Genomic DNA, 16624 nt, shown 5'->3' with positions numbered 1-16624 from the left:
TTCATGTGTCTGGGCATACACACAAGCTCCCTGAGCACACTGAGGACCACTGTGAGCAACATCAGATGTGCACGCTGTGGCCACACACCAGTATCACACCTGTTCAAAACCTTGGATCATAGCAAGTTACATGGCTTATTAAAATAATCAAATTACAGCAGCAATTTTCACTAGTTTACTTTTAATATAAGTGATTTGACAAACTTTAAAGGAAAAAGACAAAAATCTTGTTCATGAGATGTGTAGTATGTTTTATGTGAGAGTCCTGCTTGGCCATGGGAAGAGTCCTGCTTTGGCCTGTGTGAGGTCCTGTTGTAGCCTGTGTGAGGGTCCTGTTCTGGAAGAAATGATACATATACACCTTTCAGACATAACATTTTGTTCACATTAAAACATTCACATTTTGCACAATGACGTGTGCTGTAGCTTGTGATACAGTGTAAATTCCTGTAACTCTGTCTGTAAAATATGTAATTACTCAGTTTTTTATTATCATTTCTACTACCCATAAATGATCTAGTAGTAACATAATTTAATGATTAATATCCATAAGTAAAAAATCTTAATAAATGTCACTAGAATATGCACAAATCTGACTTAAATTTTACCTTATTTTTCACGTCTGTCCTTCTCACTTCTCCAATGGTTGTACACTTTGTCCAGGTTGATGGCTTCGTCTGCTTCTTGCTTTGACTTTATGTCGCTGCCCGTTCGTTTCGCCATGATAAGACGCATTTGCGTCTCGTAACTCCGCCGCACTGTTGTTAGCTAGCTAACCTGCACGGCGCGAATGGGCAGGGCAATAGTGTCAATGCTATGATTGGCTGCGTAGCGTAAGTGAACCGAATCGTATCATTGGCTGGACACCTGTCACTCACTGAGTTACGTTGCAAAATAGTACAGAAAACAAAATTATTATTATTATTATTATTATTGGTTTAATTGATTAGATAAGATTAGGACTAATATTAGATATTAATTAATACGTTTATGTTGAATTTTATTTTATGCGCTGCATAGATTTTCTTGTGCGCTGAGAATGTGCGAGCAGTGCGCGATTGCTCAAGCGCGCAGCTTAGAGGGAACATTGCTCACGAGCTTTCCATACACAACAAGTTTTATAATGTCAACAGAAGATACTGTATGAAGTCCCGAGATATACCTCACAGGACTGTCAGAGGAAATGATTGAAGTTTGCCCAAATTAGGATTCAAAGGTTTTTTAAGGTGAACGTGACTCTGAAAGACTCATTCAGAAGAAGGGCTTGTGGGATAAATGAGATGATGTCTCCATCTAGTGTTCAAGTAGTGCTCTTTTTTTATTTGTTTTAGCGCCACAGCTTGCTGAAAGTCAGCAGCAAATGTTCTTGAGCAAAGAGAGGTCAGTTGTCGTGTGTTGTCATTAACATCAGTTTGCTGAATACCCGGTTTGTGCCTGGAAAGTAAAAATGCAGACATTTCATTTAAATGTAGGAGCAAACAGCAATGACATGCAGTCTACACACTATTTGTTCATTTTTTATGTAAAATACATTTTTATATGATGTTTTTAAGGTGGAAAACTGTTTATTTGGCCAATTTGTGTTTAAGTCCATCTTAATGACCAGAAATAGTATGGTGGAAGCACTATTTAGTCTCCTGTTTTATTCCTTAGAAAGCAAAGCATTTATTTGGTTTTATACTTGATTGATATTAAATATTAAAGCTAATTGCTTATTTTTTGTATTATTTTTAGTAGCTTTATTGACGAGATCCTAATGACATCAAAAGGGTCATGCTATTCTAAACCAACAAGAGAATGTTTTGCATTCATGGCCTTCTATAAAGCCATTAATTGCAATTACTGGGTGCCTGTTGAGGAAGTGGTTCCAACAATTGCATAAAGTGTCAAATATTTGATTCAAATATGGTGAAATTCCAGTGTAAGAATGTATTTTAAAAATCTGAAAAAGCTGCAGTTCAGATATTCTTTGTAAATGCAAATCTTTATTTTTTTTCATGCTTAAACTGTATTATTTGTCTGAGAATGTGGCAGCATCTGTGAACCACTTCCTTTCTACGTCTTTCTTGCCCATCTTCCACAGTTCAGTAAGAAGCAGAGTCCCACTTTTGGCTGTAGTCAGGAAATATTTGTTGTTTGGGTACTTTGTGGCATTGTACCGGCCGTAAACCAGAGACTGGCACAACCGGCCGAGCACCAGCAGGAAGAGGGAATCCCTTTCCTCATCACTGAGCACCATGATGCTCTCCCAGCCTGCCAACACTGCTCCACCTACATCCAAAGGACTGGGGTTCTCCAGCATCATGTACGCAATCATTACAGCCACTTCAAATACATAGCAATCAATCATGAGCAGAGAAAAGTCCAGCACGCCTGACACCTCATGACGCCCGTTGTCTACTGGTGTGACAATGATGTTCAGGTCACTCATGTCTCCATGTATTATTCCTGTGAAAGACAACATAGAAAAACTTAGGACCTTTATGCATCTAAATGTGCTTTCGTGATAAACTATACATTCATTTGAGATAAGCCAAATTCCAGCCATTGATTTCCGATATTTGTTCCCATAGTGCAGAGGTATTTAGGTATATAAAGCTTCAATGACCTCTTGGGTAGGACAACTCTTATACAATATTGCTTTTAGGTTGAAAAAGAAAACTTGTTAGCCCACCCACCAGATATGGATAAAACAAAACAAAAAATATATATGGGTCATAACTAGCATTTTGTTTGGATTTGGATTAACTTTGTCCATGTGCCCTTTGGTCATGGACAAGTAGTGTAAAGGGAGTTTTTAGCTTATTTCCAGAAAAAAACAGTTGCTTACCATCTGACACTATTAGAGCGGTGAGAGTAAACTAAAATGGAAAAGTTACGGGTCGGTAAACTAAATAACTGAGCTTTATCGAGCAGAGGCCAACTGCAAAATGCAAAATGTCATCACAACACGTTAAGGAGCTGTTCACTCTTGACCAAAGCGGTGGACCAACAGATGGGCATTGCAGGCAATGCCGCTAGCATGGCTAAGAATATTAAATATAATCGTTTTAAGGTTATGGGAAGATTGTGGTTCAGATAATGGTTACAGAACATGAACCCCAGTCTTTATAAAGGCCACACTGCTTCCTGCACTGTCAGTGAACATTGTCATTGGTTGTAAACTGTGAGTCGTGGAATTGCCCATATGGCCATGATTCCTAAGGATACTGGACTGGATTTTCAAGCAACCTGATAAATTGCATTATATTTCACAGAAAAACAATTTACCAAAAGAGAACATAATGAATGTAGACTTGTTATCTTTACCTTTATGGAAGGAGGCGATTTTGGGCATCACGTGTGACTTATACTGTTTAATGACTGCTTTGACCACTTCCTGCAGGGGGTCTCCATCCATCACTGATAGGTTGCCTTCTATGAGAGGAACGTTGGACAAACTCCAAATGTTGTCGTTGTTTTGTAAGACATCTAGGTTTGGAGATACCAACTGAAAAAGGGAAAAAAATGTTTTATTTTTGCATGCTTTTTATATCGCAACTTTTTGATTCCTTTTAAGCTGCATTTAACCAGTACAATCAGTCTGACAAATGATGGCCCTATAAAGTTGATATGGCTAACATGTTGGGCAATATTCACTCTCCAAATAGCACATCAACTCCTGGAAATAAAATTGGGTCTTTTGCAGATAAGACCTGAACAATGAACGAAAAGACAGTAAATAATGCTCAGTCATTCGTAAATAGCTGCATGTGGAGGTGAGCACCTGCTCCAAAATATCTATTAGCTGAAATATAGAAGTTTGACATTTGAACTTGCTTGTTGCAATGTCGTATCTATGACGGCAGCCAACTCGCCGACATGATAGAGATCTTGCACTGTGACTGGAGATTCTGCGACAGTTTTTCCAGGGAGATAGATCATCAGCCTCACACAGTAGGTCTGAGCACCATGTCCACAGTCTAATAACAGAAGGTGGATACAAAAACAGGAAGATATTTAGTTTACTATATAGTCATAACTCTGTATGATCTGGTTTACAACTTGAAAGATCATATAATACTATTTTAATAACGAAATTTACTACTAACAAAATCCCTTGCCGGAGTTTTCTCTTGGCCGATTCACTCTGGGCAGAGCTGGTGATGTTGCTAGCATAACATATGCTAGCATAACATATGCTAGCATAAGTCCTATTCTCAGACACTTATTCCACACACTTATAGTGTACTAGTGTGTTTCTGTATTAACAATGGGCGAAGGGGCATTAGTTTAACCACGCACCTCTCGCATCATGTGATTTTAGAATATTATGATTCGAACGAAGTGAAATGTTGTGAAATTGGACTGCAGCAATATGTTGCTATTACCTATTTCCTCCATACTCATGAGCTGCCCAGTGGTGGTGGGCATGACTGTCTGAGTAGGAACTCCATGCTGGTGTAGAAAGGACATGGCCAGGGTCTGCACCTCAATCCGGGTGGTATTCTTACTGTCCTTCGAGTTCATGATCTTCAGGACGTACTTGCTATCCTCCTTGTCTACTACGAGGAAGTTCTGGTCCATGTAACTCGGCAGGGTGGAGATCTCAGTTATGGTCACTCCGTAAAGTTGCAGTGTCAGTTCGGTTGCTTGCTGCGGGGTGAGCGTTGGCCTGTGTTCAACAGCTGTGAGAGTAAAATCAAAACACAATTTTGCAAAAAGTTTATAAACTGTGACTTGTGAATCAGCCAAAGTTCACACCAAGTCCAGAAACACATTTTCAGTTCAGTCACGTGGTTCAATTAAAATGACAGGGAAACTTTGCAGAAACTATGCCGTTTCATGCTGTGCCTTTTGGTTTTTTGTTGTTCTGTGCAGCCAGCATTACAACAAACTTTATTCAATTCAATTCAATTCATTTTGTATTGCCCAAAATCACAAATTGGCCTCAGAGGGCTTTGCAATCTGTACACATGTGTCATCCTCTGTCCCAGGACTCTCACATCGGTACAGGAAAAACTCCCCCCAAACAACCCTTTAACGGGGAGAAAACTATAAGAGACCTTAGGGAGAGCAACAGAGGAGGGATCCCTCTCCCAGGATGGACAGAGGTACAATAGATGTCATGTGTACCGAATCATAACAGAGTGACAACACATTACATGCATATGACAGCACTTGAGAACATTATGTTATATTTAGATGTTATAATGCACTTACCCATCATCCGTCTCTCAGCAGAAAATGTGAAGAAGTGAAGGGGAAAGGGTGTTACACAAGCCTGGAACAAGCTTGAACAGGTTAATCATGGTATCTACAGGCACCAGTCAAACAGGCTCAAACCATTTTGCATCAGTGTCACCGGCAGAAACAAAGTAACTGAGTTCCAACTTCCCTGCTGTGTAAAATCGTGAAACAATGAGGTTCCTGATCACTGACAGAGACCACTGTTGTCTGCAGTGAAGTAGTACATCTGATACTTTATGAAACTGGCAAGACGGCAGCCATAATGGACTAAATCCTACGAGAGGTTAAATAGTGACATACATACCTGTGAAACTCAGATCATTTACGTTGTGATACCATCAACAACAACTGTAGGAGCCTCAAGCAACATAACCAGTGTCCTCTCTATTGTCAATACAGGTGAAGCATTATGACTTATATTGATCATACTGAGATACTGTGTTGACAAGCTTTGGGAAGGAGTTATTTGAAGATCTTTGCCATCAACTTATGGTTCTTTACTTTTTAAATTATTGGTAGACAGACTAGATTTTTCATAAAAATAATACCACGTATGATTTTGGCCAGAAAGTCGATTACAGCAATTATGATACATGACTAATACCCATAAAGGGTCCGATTTTTATTTATTTTTTGTCATCAGTCAAGCCTCCATTGGAAGCAGGCGCTTATGAGGACCACACAAGGGCAGTTTTACACGAGATTTTATCCACGGCTATAACGACAGGAGCGTACTAAAACAGCTGGTCTGACAAGTTCTCAAAGCACATTATTAAGAAAATGGAAAGCTTTGATGTTTTAAAAGGAGTTTTTGAATGTGAGCTACATGTGAGTTAGTTCAATTAACTTCCTACCAGCAAAAAATGAAATGAGAAGCAGGTCACTGTTTTATAGTTTCAAACTGCATCTGCAGTTTTAAGAGATTTGTTGTTATTTGTTTAGTAGTGATAGTTGTAGTAGTTGCATATAACCAGTGCATATGACCTTGTTCATTAATAATAATGTAGGCTAAATATGACAATAGAGGACTATCATTATATTTTGTGAAATTATCATTTTTCAAAGTAACCAAGATATATTTACAAATAGCATGAGGAACATTTTCACAACTAATGTGGTGTCATTATTTCTAGCAATAAATTAGCAAACAAAAACCTAATTAACAGGAGTATCTGACTCAGCAGCAGAAAGCAGAACATGTTTAGGCAGTAGGAAATCAAAATCTAATACATGTTTTTTTTTTATGTAGGTTACTGAATTTTCCTGAAGGGTTGTCACAGTATGTTGGGCGTTTTACAGTTTGCATGTACGGTTTGGCACCAAAGTACAAAGTGACATAATGGCTCACCACAAGGAAGTAAGCCTTTCTTTTTTTCTTTATTGGTTTACATTAAGAAAAACAGTGCTGTAAATGCGCCAGAGTTAGCCAAGAGGCTATTTTTCATCTGTAAATAAATACGCCTACTGTTGTTTCCTCCAGAGAACAGTAGGAGTTTTTAATCTAAGAGTCGAGTAGTTCTGAGAAACATAACAGAGGGAGGACTTCTAGCTTTTCAAGAACAGTTACCGGTAATCATTTTTGATTCTACTTAAATGCTCTTTCTGAAGTCAGCACTTGTTCTATAGACCTGGGTTAAGTAGTAACTATATTGACCAATTCCCTGTTTTACAAGTGTAGTCCAAAGACATGTTTTTTACGATGCAGGTCAAAGACTGTACAAATGAATTATCTATTGGACAACTGCAGAGGTCAGTAGAAAAGAGAACGATAAAAATGTGAGAGTGAGTACAGGACAGGACTCGAGTTATGTATGAATGACATTGTTGTACAACCGCACGTTTAAAATTGGTGACACAGCAGTTCCAAATATTTAATTGACATAAAGAGATACAACATGCCCTCATATTGGCTCATGTTTATCATCTAAATATTTGACACACTGCTTGTTAAATGTATGTTTCGTCTCATATATCAACAACACATTACAATACATTGGAGGAGGGGGGGGGGAATAAGATCCTGCAAAGGCAAGATGAATAATCCAAATCTAAAGCTAATAAACACTTACATTAAAAAAGTTCACCTGGTGACTGCACATGCATGTGTGGTTGTCAGGATCCAGTCTCCCTGTCTGACCCGGTGTGTGTTTCCCCTGATCTCCTCATGTGTTCTGTCATTCCCCTGTTTGTTGTTGTGTGCCATGTGCTCTGTGTTTGTCCTCTGCCTCCAGACACCTCCCATGGCCACACCCTGGATTGTGCACAGCTGAGGACACTCCAGCCGATCACCTCCTGCAGCCTGACACACCAGACTCAGGGCCCACTAATGAGTCCCCTGTCTCTATATAAACTCTGGTCCTGCAGTCTGGGGTTGTCAGGTCGTACCGTCTTTCACCCGCTTCAACCCCGGGGCATCCTCTGCCGTCCTTGTGGTCTACGGATTACACGCCGCCGCTCTGCCCTCCTTTGTGTTCAACGGACTACACACGCCGTCAAGCTGCCAGCTCTCCGGTGTCGAGCCACGGGCCTCACACCGTCGATCTGCCTACTCTGGTGTCGGACCACGGGCTCCACACCTTCCTGTCTTTAGTCAGGCTAAATAAAACCTGTTCCTCTTAACTTCTGTCTCCTGTGGTCTTGCGTTTGGGTCCTACCTGTGAACTCCCGTGACAGTGGTTAATAAATGCATTTATAATTTCAACATGATTTACACATTTTGAGTGAGTTGTGGCTTTTTGGAGGTCAAATTAAGTGTGCTGCACAGTAAACATTGAAGTTGTGATTGCACTTAATGTTAACAGATTTTTGGGTGAAAACATTATTTGTGCAGACTTCTGACAGCCAAAGGTAAAGACAGGATTAGTGTTACGATCATTCCCATCGCTCTCAATCCTCAAGTTGTTGGAATGTACAAAAAACAAACCAGGTTACAAAAGTGGATAATGTAAAAGAAAAGACGTCAAAAGTTAAAATCCCCAGTAAGACCTCAAAAAGAGTCAGACAGCCAGACCAAGCAAAAAGAGCCCATATTTTCATGAGATCTGAGATATGAGATCTCATTTTCTGTGAGATATGTTGCTGTTAGAAAGTTCATTTGTCTGGATGTCTGAACACATTGACCTATTTGTTCTAGTATCTGTTTCTATTGCGCGAACAGGCGACGGAATGCCCTGCTTGCAGTTTTTGACCTACTTACAGTGACCTCACACCTCCGCAATATAAGCTTACAAGTATAGCGCATATTATTTAACATTGAATGAATATATTTTTATTTACACACACGAAACACATATATGCAATGTTTTCATCACAATCATTCAAAAACATGCCGACTATTGTTGAGGGAAAGGAGTTAGAGTTTTTGGTAGATTTCAGGGGCCACTCACTCAGTAATTCAACAGAAACATTTTCCTCATCAGAAGATGAGCGGGCGGTATGTTTATTCACAAGGGGCTTCTGGTTTGACAGTAACTGAAAAATTTAGCAGTCCGATGACGAGTGTGCACACTGACCTGACTGACGAAAAACCTGACATTAGAGTGAAACATTCGTTTTTACTTTCGCCACTCTGTCCCATTAATCTGATGGGCAGAGACCTGATGTGTGCTTATGGCATCTGTTTGACATCATCCCCTGACGGACTGAAAGTGACTAGACACAGAGCCATACAACACATGATGCAGATGGCTGCTCCTGTTCCACTTCATGTTTATCAGTGGTGGATTCCTGTGAAGGAAGCCACACGACTGGTTCAAGAAGTTGACACTCGTGTCTCGCCTCATGCAGAACGCATGAATCCAGAACATCTCCACTGCACCTCCTATGTCTCTGAGGGTGCAGATGAATCCTACGAGGATATGTTTTTTGAAGGCATCAATGATGCGATTGTTTGTACTACCTTATTTTGGTCAACATACAAATCTGATGTTTCTGTGTCTCTCTCTCCCACACAGAAAGAACTATTTCGAGTGGCAGACTCGTCTCCTCACATCTCGCTGTCCAAGGGTCGAAATGACCAATGGCGAGATCTGGGACCGTTCGTGGCACAATGCGAAGCGCTCACTGACTGGGAATCAACAAATGATCCACTCAAAGTCGACTCAAAGTCAAAGTCGACTGGGTACCATCATGGTTTTTGTGTTCTCCTGACGGCAGCTTCACGTTCTGTCTGTTTTTCATGAACATAACAACAAAGCTAAAACGTTCGTCTCTAACGCTGTCTCTATTTCTCCCGCTCTTGCCTCTGTTCCACAGACACTCTGGGCGGCGCACAAATATGACGTGGGTTTGATCAAGAACTGCCAACCGGTCGTCATTACTCCACGTTCTGACTTCCGACCCCACAAACACCAATATCCTCTGCGACAGGAGGCCATTGACGGTATTACACCAGTGTTTGATTCACTCCTGAAAGCAGGAGTGATCGTTCCATGTCCGGATTCGCCAGTACGAACACCGATTTGTCCTGTGAAAAAGATCAGAGACCAAGACAAACCCACTGAGTGGCGTTTTGTGCAGGATCTGAAAGCAGTAAACGCTTCAGTCCACGCACGCGCACCGAATGTGCCTAATCCATATACTATTCTAGCTCAGATTCCACCTGACGCTAAATGGTTTTCTGTTGTTGACCTGTCAAATGCTTTTTTCAGTGTCCCAGTCGACAAAGATTCTCAATTTTGGTTCGCCTTTAACTTCAATGGGAAACCTTACACCTTCACACGGCTGTGTCAGGGGTATACAGAATCACCAACAATCTACAATGACGCTCTTCGGGAAAGTTTAGAAAGTCTAACTCTCTCACCAGGCTCTGCCCTACTTCAGTATGTCGACGACTGCCTTATCGCAGCTCCTACTCAGGCACAGTGTCAGAAAGATACATTAAAGCTGCTACAACACCGAGCACAGGAAGGCCACAAGGCCAGTCTCTCAAAGTTACAGTTTGTAACACGAAACGTTCATTTTCTTGGCCATGACATTTCAGGAGAAGGTAAGACTCTCTCCCCCAAAAGAATCGCTTCAATTGTTTCGTTGCCTCAACCCAACACTAAAAAACAGATGATGTCCTTTCTAGGACTGTGTTCATACTGTCGGTCTTTCATACCTAACTACTCACAAATGGAACAGCCATTGTCATCTTTGATCCACGGTAAGAATCTCACAGCACATGACAAAATAATTTGGACAAAAGAAGGCCATGACACTTTCACACAAATGAAATGTGCTTTGCAAACTCCTCCTACTCTAGGGTTGCCAGATCCGCATAAGCCGTTCACTCAAACAGTAGATGAAAGACAGAGCTGCATGACTTCCGTGTTGCTACAATCTCATGGCGACAAACTCAGACCAGTTGCGTATTTCTCCGCAAAACTCGATCCAGTCGCTGCTGGCCTGCCACAATGTTTGCGTGCTGTGGCCGCGTGCGAAAGAGCGCTCGCTGCATCACGTGACATTGTCGGTTACTCGCCGCTAACACTGCTCGTACCTCACTCAGTCTCTTTGACTGTACTAATCTTAACCCTGCATCGTTACTTCCTATTCCTGGGGATGGTGAGGAGCACAACTGTTTGGCCGAGCTCCAAGCTCAGTGCACTCCTCGTCCTGACCTGTTGGACACTCCGCTGCACAACAGCGTGATGGTAATGTATGTAGACGGATCAGCCTCTCACGATCCTCAGACTGGTACTAATCTTATGGGGTTTGCTGTTGTTTCTGACTCTGATGTGCTGTGTTCAGGTTCCCTACCATATCACCTCTCAGCCCAGGCAGCTGAGCTCATTGCACTCACTAAAGCATGTAAACTTGCTAAAGGTAAGACCGTTACTATCCACACTGACTCTCGTTACGCCTTCGGCGTCGTGCACGATTTTGGCGCTTTGTGGAAACATCGCAAATTCCTGAAGTCTGACGGTAAGCCTGTCCTTCATCACACTGTCATTGCTGAGCTGTTAGAGGCCATTCTTTTGCCTACAGCCATTGCAGTATGTAAGTGTGCAGCACACACTAATCAGACTAATGATATTTCAACAGGAAATGCACGCGCAGACGCGGCTGCCAAAGCTGCTGCTCGACGTCCTGTCCCCACTTCCTCTGCTCTCGCGTTTTCATGCGTGCCAGTTCCTTCTTCTCCTACAGCAATGCAAACTCTCTCCACTCCGGAAGAGCGACGGCTGTGGTCTGGTTCAGGTTGTACTTACACAGATGGACTTTGGGTGGGACCTGATGCTAAGCCATGTCTGCCTAAGCACTATTTCAATCATTATGCTAACTTGACACATGGGTTAGACCACGTGTCAAAAGGAGGAATGTTGAGCGCATTAAATGAAACGTGGTTCACAAAGGGGTTCACCTCATATGCACAAAAATTTTGTTCTGCATGTGTAACCTGTTCTACTCACATTGTAGGCAGGCCTGTAGCGGTGTCCAGCCAAGCTGCACATCCGCCTCCAACACGGCCTTTTGAACACATTATGATGGACTTTGTTGAGCTCTCTCCATCTGAAGGTAAGAAACACTGTCTGATGATGGTGGACATGTGGTCAAAGTGGGTTGAAGTTTTTCCATCAAGCAAACAGATCGCTGCAACAGTGGCAACGGCATTGATTTCTGAAATCATTCCTCGTTGGGGCATTCCTACCAAAATATCAAGTGACAACAGTTCTCATTTTGTAAACCAGGCCATTACAGAACTAAGCGCCTATTTGGGTATCGACTTAAGAACACACTGTGCTTACCATCCTGCCAGTGGTGGCGCTGTTGAACGAGAGAACGGTACCCTCAAAACAAAGTTAGCAAAATGTTGTGCTGACACTGGGTTACCATGGACAAAAGCCCGGCCTCTAGTGCTGATGTACATGCGTATGAGGAAACGAACACGCAGCAATCTGAGTCCTTTTGAGATATTGTTTGGTTTTCCTCCTCATGTAGGCACGGAAGCACCCACGGCACCGCTCCCATAAACCGCCTTATGCAAACATGAAATGTTAACATATTGTGCACAACTGTCCTCTGCTCTATCTAACATAAGACAACAGCTGGCAGCTGCCCTCCCGAGGCCAGGGGAGGGACCGCTCCACAAGCTGAAACCCGGTGACTTCGTAGTGGTGAAAGATTTCAGACGAAAGAACTGGAGAGCACAGCGCTGGCTGGGCCCGTTCCAGATCCTCCTCATCACCCACACGGCAGTAAAGGTAGCTGAGAGAGCAACTTGGGTCCACGCGTCACATTGCAAAAAGGTTCCAGAAGAGGAGAAGCTTCAGGTGAGCAAACACCTGCATCAAGTGTCAGCCAACCGGCACCACCGAAAGAACCAACGGTGCCATCGCAGGAGGACAAGCAGTGATTGACGGACGGGATCACAACGGGCAGTGGCCGACAGACACGTCGTGATCTGTGCTAACTGTCTACAACTCATCTTCCAGGCCTTGAGGGAAACGAAGAGGAGAACAACCCTCTTGCCAACATCTCAACGTGTTGCTCATATATCAGAGACTTTGTCTCACAAAAACAGATTTTTGCAATATCAACTGTGCATTTGACTCATGTTTTTCGGTTTGATTTGTCTTATGTTGCTTTCATGATCTAGCTAGGAACAGACCTCTCAAGACAGATGCAGAATAATCCTCTGGGGTCTGTTGAGACAAAGGCAGTCTACCCTTTGCTCTCTAGTTCGTCTTTTTACATTTTTACTATGTTTAATTGTGGTTATGTTGTAACCAAAAGAGTGGATTGTAATGATAAAAATGTTTTAACATGTCCTCATCATATTTTCTGTGAGATATGTTGCTGTTAGAAAGTTCATTTGTCTGGATGTCTGAACACATTGACCTATTTGTTTTAGTACAAAGGTCACTTTTTATCTTAGTCGGGACAAACAACCGACGTGTTCTTTCTGCAATCAACTGCTTCTGCTTCTGCTACTAAACATTTCTGCCTTAGTCTCCGGTGTGTTATCTGTCTCCTCTGTGCCGGCCTGCCGGCCGGTAAAAGTACTTTTTTTTTTTTTATTCTGCGTCTCTAGAGCATATTCACAGTTCACTGCAATACGTGGTTGTGTTTTGTGTTCTCTGTTTGCAAACATTAAATTTACTTTTTGAAACTTTGATCATTCATCAAGACTCTGTTTTTATGTTAAACACTTTGGATAAAACCAATTTCACTCCTGAACTTTTGAAGGAAATATTCCACAACAGGGTGTACAGTATTACGGCATGCTGCATGCCTCTTTAGAAATCAAATTAAATATTTTTTGCCATTATGTGATTTTTTTTTATTATTGATTTTTAGTGATTGTGAAATTAACATTCTCCCTCAACACAAATACATTTAAAAAAATGTAGGTTATCATGACTTTAAAGTCATTTATAGTATAATAATAATAATAATTCGTAAAATCCATCTTCTCCAAAGTGAGTATTTGCTAATAAAATATGCCGTCTTGGATTCTGGGAAAGTGTGATGATTCGTCCCTTATTTTCTGATATCTTAAATAATCAATCATTGAATCTAAATAATAAAACTTGGTTTCAGCCAAAATTAAGCCTCATTCAAAAATAACTACAGCACCACTGGGAATGTTTTTTCCACCTGCACTTCATGGGAAGGAACCAAGCAGATTAAACTAAAAAGGTTGCCATGAACTGCGCAGACTATACACAACTGTGGAAAGTGTCATTAATATATCAAGTTACATTTTGAATGTCAAATAGAAACTGACATACCGAGTCTGAATCGATGAAAACAAACTAAACCAAGACCGTGACAGCCTATCCCAGGGGAAGAGCTCTCTTACCTTTCGGAGACTACGGAGGCACCGTCAGAGATGAGCAAGACTGGACTTGTTGTTGGAATGTACAAAAACAAACTACTTTTATTTGTTTTTTGCAATCATAAGAAGATAAAAGGTTACAAAAGTGGATAATGTAAAAGAAAAGACGTCAAAAGTTAAAATCCCCTGTAAGACCTCAAAAAGAGTCAGACAGCCAGACCAAGCAAAAAGAGCCCCGATTTTCTTCATCTCCTCCTATTTATATATTTTTACTTAGCGCTTCTTTAACCTCCTGCCCATATATGGCAGACAACTAATCACTGAATTTGAATTGGATACCCTGGAATAGAGAGATAGGTTTTGGGTGTGGCGTGTCTCTGACATTTTTGGTGGCTACCGCAACAGTGCTTTGAACATTTTTCAATGGCTTTCCTCACACATTTCTCACAATTTGTCCCTGAATTGAGCTGCACTCTGAAACCATGCCTTCTCCACCTGCTCCTTCCCGAGCTCCCAGAGTTGACGGAGAATGTGGACGCCCCTCCTGGATGTAATCATCAGATACTCTGCATTTTCCGGATGCAAAGTCACGGCGTGACGAGCTAAAACCAATGACTGGCACAAGCGGGACAGCACTAGCACGTAGAGACAGTCTTTCTCTGCCTCATTGAGGGGAAGGAGACTTTCCCAGCCAGCGAGGACAGGTCCACCCACCTCTATAGGTTGAGGGTGCTCCGTCATCATGTACATGATGACGATGGCTAGCTCATGGATGTAGTAGCCGCTGTTCATGTCCCCGAAGTCGAGGATGCCAGAAATCCTGTGGCCGTCACTCTCGTCAGGTTGTACAAGCACATTGAGGTCATTGAAGTCACCATGGTTAATGCCTTAGAAAAAGAAGAGATACAATGTTGTTAATGGGAACCAAAATGTTATCACTCATTCAGTGACATCCAAACCTTTCTGACAGTATACAAGGTGCTAATGAGCTGTGTCAAAGGAAGTGAGCAGAAGAGTGTTCACCAGCTCCCTTATTCAAATGTTGAAAGGAACTATCATACTCACACCTGCGGAACTTTGAGCGTTTAGGGATCACAGAGGTCTTGTACTGATGAATGACCGACTTCACAACCTCTTCAAGAGGATCTCCCTCTAATAGATTGATGTATGCTTCCAGGAGGGGAACATTGGACAGACTCCATATGAACTTCTCTCTCTGCAGCACGCCAAGATGAGGGTGCTCCATCTGGAAAAAACAATAATAATACAGAGAAGCGTCATGCTTAATGAGCAGTGAGGGGCTGGTGCCTTATTATATAGATTATCTGAATTATATTCCAAAATAACACAAACATGGGCAACAATGAAGTAGCATGTGGTCGTTAAATTCATGACAAAATAACTCCAATTCAAAACATAGCCAGTCGTGGCAGATGTTGTCACTTAAGACAGTTTTAGAAAATAATCTTGAAGTTTTGTCTTGAGACAATAAACTTTCATATAGTGCAGCACATTGCTGTCATAATAATTGATGGTATTAAAAAACTAAATAAATGATGTAAGAGTTTCACAGGTATGTTACCATTATACCTTTTGTAGGATTTGGTCCATTCTGGCTGCCATCTTGCCAGTTTCATGAAGTAACTGTGGTGTTAAAGGAACCTTGGAAATAGTGGTTCCAGGCAAATAAGTCAGAAGCCTCACCAGGTACTTCTGACAGCCATAGCCACAATCTGCCAAAGGTAAAGACAGGATCAGTGTTACGATCATTCCCATCGCACATAATGAAATGTTTTGAAAGGGTTGTCCTGTGTCACCTGAGGACACAGGTCTCAGTCTTCCAAGATCCTTTGCAGTTTGTCAGGCTTGATAACAAACTGTCTGACACCATCTTCACTAAAACTGGAGCACCACAGGGAACAGTTTTATCCCCCTTTTTATTCTCACTCTATCCATCTGACTACAGGCAGAGCCATGTGTCCTGTAACATCCAGAAGTTTTCAGATGACACTGCTCTGGTTGGTCTACTTACCTGAGGCAATGACCTGGCCTACAAACGGGAGGTTGAATCATTTGTCAGCTGGTGTGATGAAAACTTTTTAAAACTAAATATTGGAAAGACCAAAGAATTGGTCATTGATTTTAGAAGGAAGAAGGAGGAGGTCTCCCCAGTGACCAATGTTCCCTCTAATTTTTCATGTGTCTGGGCATACACACAAGCTCCCTGAGCACACTGAGGACCACTGTGAGCAACATCAGATGTGCACGCTGTGGCCACACACCAGTATCACACCTGTTCAAAACCTTGGATCATAGCAAGTTACATGGCTTATTAAAATAATCAAATTACAGCAGCAATTTTCACTAGTTTACTTTTAATATAAGTGATTTGACAAACTTTAAAGGAAAAAGACAAAAATCTTGTTCATGAGATGTGTAGTATGTTTTATGTGAGAGTCCTGCTTGGCCATGGGAAGAGTCCTGCTTTGGCCTGTGTGAGGTCCTGTTGTGGCCTGTGTGAGGGTCCTGTTCTGGAAGAAATGATACATATACACCTTTCAGACATAACATTTTGTTCACATTAAAACATTCACATTTTGCACAATGACGTGTGCTGTAGCTTGTGATACA

At 41.7% G+C, this 16624-nt stretch overlaps 2 protein-coding genes across 2 annotated transcripts; both read right to left on the bottom strand.

Moving 5' to 3' along the window:
• Nucleotides 1-2011: 2011 nt before the first annotated feature.
• Nucleotides 2012-5220, bottom strand: LOC306778439 (hydroxylysine kinase-like; the record flags this gene model as incomplete). Its single annotated transcript, XM_079269931.1, has 5 exons — nt 5203-5220; nt 4371-4667; nt 3820-3962; nt 3310-3490; nt 2012-2448 (listed from the first exon to the last, which is right to left on the bottom strand). The coding sequence occupies exons 1-5, from the start codon at nt 5207-5209 to the stop codon at nt 2012-2014; spliced, it is 1065 nt and encodes a 354-aa protein (XP_079126057.1). The 5' UTR covers nt 5210-5220.
• An 8731-nt stretch (nt 5221-13951) lies between these two features.
• Nucleotides 13952-15769, bottom strand: LOC306779067 (hydroxylysine kinase-like; the record flags this gene model as incomplete). Its single annotated transcript, XM_079270801.1, has 3 exons — nt 13952-14880; nt 15059-15239; nt 15584-15769. 3 exons carry the CDS (start codon nt 15767-15769, stop codon nt 14438-14440), a joined length of 810 nt encoding a protein of 269 aa, XP_079126927.1. The 3' UTR covers nt 13952-14437.
• Between the last annotated feature and the right edge of the window lie 855 nt (nt 15770-16624).

This window comes from Melanostigma gelatinosum (genome assembly GCF_949748355.1).
Source record: "Melanostigma gelatinosum genome assembly, chromosome: 6".
Classification (NCBI taxonomy): Eukaryota; Metazoa; Chordata; class Actinopteri; order Perciformes; family Zoarcidae; genus Melanostigma; species Melanostigma gelatinosum.
This window is presented reverse-complemented; position numbering and strand designations above follow the sequence as displayed.